General features: G+C 31.1%; 1 protein-coding gene across 2 annotated transcripts; it reads right to left on the bottom strand.

Moving 5' to 3' along the window:
- Window positions 1-240: 240 nt before the first annotated feature.
- On the bottom strand, window positions 241-3,655 carry LOC126757508 (RNA polymerase II-associated protein 3). 2 transcript variants are annotated; one of them, XM_050471479.1, is made up of 8 exons: window positions 3,371-3,655; window positions 3,152-3,299; window positions 2,872-3,082; window positions 2,572-2,780; window positions 1,986-2,392; window positions 1,034-1,123; window positions 713-908; window positions 241-474 (listed from the first exon to the last, which is right to left on the bottom strand). In XM_050471479.1, exons 1-8 carry the CDS (start codon window positions 3,527-3,529, stop codon window positions 398-400), a joined length of 1,497 nt encoding a protein of 498 aa, XP_050327436.1. In that variant the 5' UTR covers window positions 3,530-3,655; the 3' UTR covers window positions 241-397. The 2 variants fall into 2 exon arrangements, with proteins under 2 accessions (XP_050327436.1, XP_050327437.1); XM_050471480.1 differs by having other exon boundaries at window positions 3,155-3,299.
- Window positions 3,656-6,686: the final 3,031 nt, after the last annotated feature.

Raw genomic sequence — 6,686 nt, 5'->3', positions numbered from 1 at the left:
TCCTTTGCTATAAAACTTTTTTCCTTCGCACCCGGAGTTTATTAACCCTTAAAAATCCAACCACCCTTCGCCTTCCCGAACATAAATCGTCCTTAAATAATTTTCCCTTACATTTTTGTTATTTTATCTTGCTTTTTCAGAGGGTTTATCTTACTATGGTGTTTTTTACTTTAAAAAATTATCCTCTGGTCTATTTAGACTTCTTCCTTTTAAAATTTTCAAAATGAAACGATCATTAAATAAATTTTTAGAGTGAATTTCCACAATTGTTTTATTTTAAGGATAAACGTTGTAGTAATGTTTACGTTTGCACTGCAGACATAAACATTTTCTTAATTAATATGTGTGCTAATTAAATTATGAATACTCGCGCACAATACATTGTTCGAAATTAAATTTAAGGTAAATTAAAATTTTTGAGAATTTGTTCCGCTTCTTTGCTCTCTTTAATAGTGCTGACGATATCGGTGATAACTGGAAGAAATAGAGAAAAAAAATATTAATAAATATTTATGTTTATACAGAAAATAAAAATATTTTAGAGAAAACACAGAAGCGGTACTACATAACCTCAAAATATTATATAAAGAAGCAATCAAAGATTGTCACTCTAGCAACGTTCAACAAAACTTTTTTGAAAAAAGTTTTAAAATGCTGCTACAACAACAACCACTGCTACATATACTACCAGAATAAGGTACTATTTACTAACTTTTTCGTTCATCAGCCGACATAAGCAGTGATAATATGCCAACTTGATTATTTTTGCTGATTTCCAAAAGTGTGCTAGCGGTGGCTGCATCTTTCTGCACTAAGTAGAAGTCGCGCATTGTGTGTAACAAGTCCGTAAGCGTGTCCGAATCGAAACCAGCGCCGAGTACTTTACGTAATTGCGTCACATTAATGCTCTGTGAAAGGAAGAATAAAGTAAAAAGCATTAAAAAAAGGGGCTCAAGAAATAACAACTTAAATATTTGTTGGAAAATAACAGTAATTACAAAAATGTTAAATAATAAAACAGCAACGGACATACCTTTAAGTATTTGTACTTCTGCGCAGGCGTTAATTCTTTCCAATTCGAGTAAAATTGCGCTGTAGATGTGGGCGGAGGTGGTAGGGGGCGCTAAAATGAAAACATAAATTATTATGTTTCAATAAAAATATAAATAAATGTGATTAAATTAATGTTAACATAAAAATTAAATGTAGAAAAAATTAATAGTATACAAAATTAATAATAAAAATTAATAATAAAAATTTAATAAAAAAAATAATAAAAATAAATTACAATAAAAAAATGTAAAAGTAAAACATAAAATTAAAAACATAAAACAATAATACAATGAATTGTCTTCAAGCAAACTGTTAAATTAACTCAATTGAACTCAACAACGTGACAATGAAATAAACTTTCATACAAACATACAAGACGCATTTGTTAAATTTAAACACATATTTTATTTTGGGACAATTTATTAAGTTTATAGCCACTATATAAACACAAAACAAATCACCAGTAAACAAACTAATTTAATAATACTACTTATAACAAATATTTTTATAACCAATTTGTTATTGATTTTGTAAAATCTATAATTTTTTTTATATTTTGTTTGATTTTTTTTAATAATAATGGCTATGAAATCGTTAACATATAATAAAAATTTGTGCTTTCAAAATTTTTTTGGCATTTCACTAGATTGGCACTAAAACATTTGAAATTTCTAACAAACTACTTTTGCTATTTGGCACCATTATTCATTGACAATTACCCATAAATTAAACAATTAACCATAAATTAGATTTCCCACAAAGCGTATACTACATATTTGCTAACAAGTTGAAAAATAAATAGTAATAAATACATAATTGACTTATTTCCGCAGTCTGCGTTTAAACAAATTTTGGCTACTCTGTTTAATGGCGTCAAAAAATCGTATCAATATAGCAATTAACGCGGTGAAAAAGGAAAAAAATGCGCTTACGTTTCCACTCAGTAATTGCACATCCCGGCCGGCCGTCGCGCTTGATCGATTCACTTCGATCACTGAGGTTTTTTGGTCATCTTTGGTATTTTGTTTTTCATTAAATTTATTTGTAACTTTACTCAAAGCTGCAGCAGGTTGGCCGGGCGTTTTGTCAACGGCATTATTAGACTTCTTAACTTCGACGAATGGACCACAATTACTATTAAATAATTTATCGATATCTTCATCGGAGATTTTCAAATTAGTATTTTCACAATTTTTTGTATCTTTTGGGCCAATCACATCCGCGATGGGTACACGTCGAAGCGGTTTATTTGAACGTTTGTATGGCGGCTTATCAATTGGCAGTATGTCAACCATGTCAGCACGCGGCGCGCTAAAGTTCGGACCCTTGGCGCTTTTTACTGAAAAAAAGAAAAGTATAAATAATATAATAACATAAATTTTAAGCAGACGGTGTCGCAAACAGTGGACAAAAATATATTTTCAATATATATTTATATAAACGGCGCGACTAATATTAGTATTTTTATTCTTAAGCATTTTTGTCTCATAACACTACTCAAAATTGGCTTGTACTCACCATTTTTTCGTAATCTTTCGTTGATGCGTTCCAAACTTTTATTCGCTTCACCATTTTTGGGTTCGATCATAAGCACAGTCGTGCAATCTTTAAGCGCATCCATATCATTGCCGAGACACTCATTCGCCTGCATGCGCCGATAGTAAGCCTTAACGGATAAACTGTCGATTTCTATGGCTTGTTCACAATCTTCAATGCATTCATTATATCTAAATAAGTAAAAAAATGTTAACATTGTTTTTAAGAAGTGAGAAATGTAACAATTTTTTTTACACATTTCCTTTCATAATTGTTACTAACCTTTCCAACTTCAGGTAGCACAACGCGCGATTGCAAAAGTATATGGGATCCTCTGGGAATATATCAATTGCGTTGGTGTATTCATTAATAGCTTTTTCATATTCGCCCAGCTTAACATGCTTGTTGCCCTTATCTTTTATTTCATTAGCTTGTTTACGTTTTTCCTCGTTGACATCAAGCGGTTTTTCTAATTTTTCCGTAGGTGTTGTGGCTGGTTATTACATGCATAGAAAACACAAATAAATTAAATGTACAATTTACAAATAAATCGCATGCTTACTACCGCTGGAACTCGAGGGTGAATTATCATTATCCTTGGCAACGGAGTTTGTTCTAGAACTTGGCTGTTGTTGTTGTTTTTGCTGTTTGTTATTTTGCGCAGGTTGTTTGTCTGCAAGAACATGACTTCGTATTGGCACATTTACTTGCTGCTCATTTTTAAGAGAAATATTATTAGTTTATTATACATAATTTATTTAAATAATATTCATTTACATACCTCTTCTTTATCCACGTTAGCTGGACGTCGATGTAACTCCTTTTCTTTGGCCTTCATTTCCTGTTCCCAACTATAAAGATCATTTAGTGTGTTTCGCATCTCCTCCGCATTATTGCGCACTTGCAACTGAATTTCATGCGATTTTTTCAAAGCATCCATTTTATTTGCTATTAACTATTTATTTATATGACAATTATTTAGTAAAAATATTTAATAAAACTGAAAGCGCGCTGAAAGCTATTAAATTGAGTTGCTTTGTTTTCTTGCTGGTTCAATAAAACGAACTGTCATGTCACGTTGGTGCTGTTCACATCAGATGTTTGACAAGCCATTCACGATGGCTGCATTTAAAGTGCAAATATATTGATTTGTTGGAGAAAAAACTTAAAGATTTTTAATGAAATTAATTATACTTATAATAATAATGTTTTATATTGCCAAGGAATTGTTTATTTCATGATTTTAAAACGATTTTAATTGTGAATGACATACATCATTCACAGGTGGCGCTGTGTACATAGCGTTAGCCTTGTTTACAACTACAAAGTTGCGGCACCATTTTGTGCGGAAAACAGTTATTCGTCAAGTTCAGTGCAAATTTAGTTTCGCGAAGTAAAAAATGTAATTTAATTGGTTTATTCAACAAAAATTTACAAAAACTGTGGTGAAATGTTTATAGTGATGGTGATACATAGTTTTGTTGTTAAATAAAACTTCTAGCTGCAGTTTTATTATGCGGTGCCAGCTCGGTGCAGGAAACTGAAATATTGCAAGTTTTGAACAAATATCCGTTTCCTTAACGAAATTTTCGGTTTAAACGTTCATTAAGACGCAAATTGGTTGCAAAAAGTGTTAAAGAGTGCGCAAATATGAGCTACGGACTAAATTGGTTAGCGGAGCGCTAGCGCTCCACAAGTGTGAAAAAATAATACGAACAAGCGCGTCATAACCCAACAATCATACCCAGATGTCGCTGTAGGGCATTTTAGTGAGTTACTATTCACAGGTGGCGCTGTACAACCCGCATTAGCAGAGCACACAATTATAAATTAGCGACACCACTTTGTGCGGAAACATTTATTCCTTGAATTCAAAAGAGTTTTAATAAAATATCCGTTTCCTTTATGTTAGTTTCCCTCTCCGGGTCGAATGTATCGAAAATTTGGAAGCAAAAAATGTAATGAATTGCGATAGCTTGCGCTGCAAATCAACTTAGTGAGAGAAGTCCATACATATGAGAATAAAACAATCGGGACTAGATAATTAAATTCTTTGTGATAAAATTAATCATATCAGAAATGCAGATCTTGGTGTACAATGTTACTATTGCTACAAAGTCGGATATGATCTACGTTGTCGCAAACAGTTAAAATTTTTGGAAAATTTTAATTTGACGAAATGCAAAAGTCAAATCTGTGTTATCAACCATCCTATTGCTGGCCGGCGATTCAAAGCAGAATATTGTAGATTTAATTAAATTACTAAATGGAACTATGAAATTGTAAATATTAATGAAAAAGTTAGAAATGCAATTTTCATGCGTTTTAATAAAATAAAATTAATTATTTTTCTAAAATTAAAGAGTTATTAAAGACAAACAACTTAAATACATATGTAAATATCGTTAGAGAGGTGAATAGTTAAAATCAAATATATAGTATGTGTTTATATACGCGCGTGTGATGTCGAAAACTATAAGGTTTTATTTGTTTGTTTTATTAATATTAAGTTAAAAATTTAAATAAGTGTAGTGTAAAGTGAAATGCAAAAAAAATATAAAGTATGCGGTATGAGCTGACGAAAAAATTTGGAATGCAGATAATGATAGCACCAGAAATCGAACAGGTGAGTGATAATAAAAAATAAATTACTGTACCAGGAAAAATGGCATAAATTTGTATAAACATGTAATGGAAAAATTTATTTAAAAAATGGCAACAGTAAAATTTTTGTGAATAATATATTTATTTGTGTACGCATGTTTGTATATGCTGAATATAATTTTGTGCTACTGATTTTATATTGTAAATATTATAGGAAGTGCTATAAATTTACTAAATGAGTCGCCATATTTTTTTTCGGTATGGTAGTATTTGTTGGTATGGCAGTATTTGCTGGTAAGGCGGTTTCATTATTGTTTTTTGATTTGCTTAGAAATTTTGTATATACATTTTTATAGTTGAAGTAAATTAAGCTTCTGCATGTGTTCTGAAATTTTTGGAAAAAAATATTTTAAACTCGGCCTTTGGAAAAAATATGCGCTCGCGTTGGCAGGATAACTCCTTACAGGATAATATAAAGTGAAAAATACATACGTGTTTTAGTTAATCTTAACTTAAAACTTGGATGAAGGAAAAAAACTGATAATTGGATTTTTGGCAGACATTTTTACAAAAAAATGAAAATTCTGTGAAAATGGCGCGACATTTTTCCCACATAATTGTAATAAAAAAAAACCTTCGTTCAATAAAAAACATTTTTTGAAAACCGTAAACCCATGTAGACCCATAATTTTTAAACTTGTGTACATTATTTTCTAATAAATTTTTTAGAAAAATTTTTTAGAAAAAAATTTATTAATTTTTTTAGTATAGTTACATACTTATTGATATAGTCATCATACATACATACATATATGTATGTACTAGGCTTTCAGTGTCATAACATATGTATTTCCCACTAAATTAATATTAGTCCTACCACGAGTTGAACTGCCCCATAAAATAGGCGCGAAGCCCCATTTAATACTTACTTCCATAACCATTCACTAGAAAGCATATACAAACATACATACATACACATATTGTTTTACTCGCGCATATCAAGACCACCGTACCGCTTTTACCGCTTTATCCATTCCGTCACCATCCGCATGACACTTCAGCATAGAGAATTGACGTGCGCGCCTGATTAGGGAAATAATTATACCATCGCGACTGCTGAAAAGTGAAATTAATTATTTAGATGTACTGCGCTATAGCTATAGTATGCACATACATACATATGTATGTATGTATACAAGTATATGTATGTATGAACGACTTGTGGTGAATTCTGGCACTTGGACGAGGAAGAAAAATTGCAGTTATTAAACTAAGTTTACATTTTTCACACAAAATAACTTCATAACATTGTGAAAATTCTAAATTGTGTCTTAATGCGAATTTTATGCATCGCTGATGTTATACGAACCTATGCAATGTTCTTGAGTGTGGCTGCTGATTGCTCTGCTCACGGCTCGTACGCTCGTTAGTGTATTAACATATCCCTATAATTTTATGCATAAGAAGAAGTCGTATTAATAATGCGAACACTG

The sequence above is a fragment of the Bactrocera neohumeralis genome, chromosome 4, assembly GCF_024586455.1.
Source record: "Bactrocera neohumeralis isolate Rockhampton chromosome 4, APGP_CSIRO_Bneo_wtdbg2-racon-allhic-juicebox.fasta_v2, whole genome shotgun sequence".
In the NCBI taxonomy this organism is placed as follows: domain Eukaryota; kingdom Metazoa; phylum Arthropoda; class Insecta; order Diptera; family Tephritidae; genus Bactrocera; species Bactrocera neohumeralis.
Note: the sequence above shows the minus strand (reverse complement) of the source record. Positions and strands in the feature narration are given on the sequence as shown.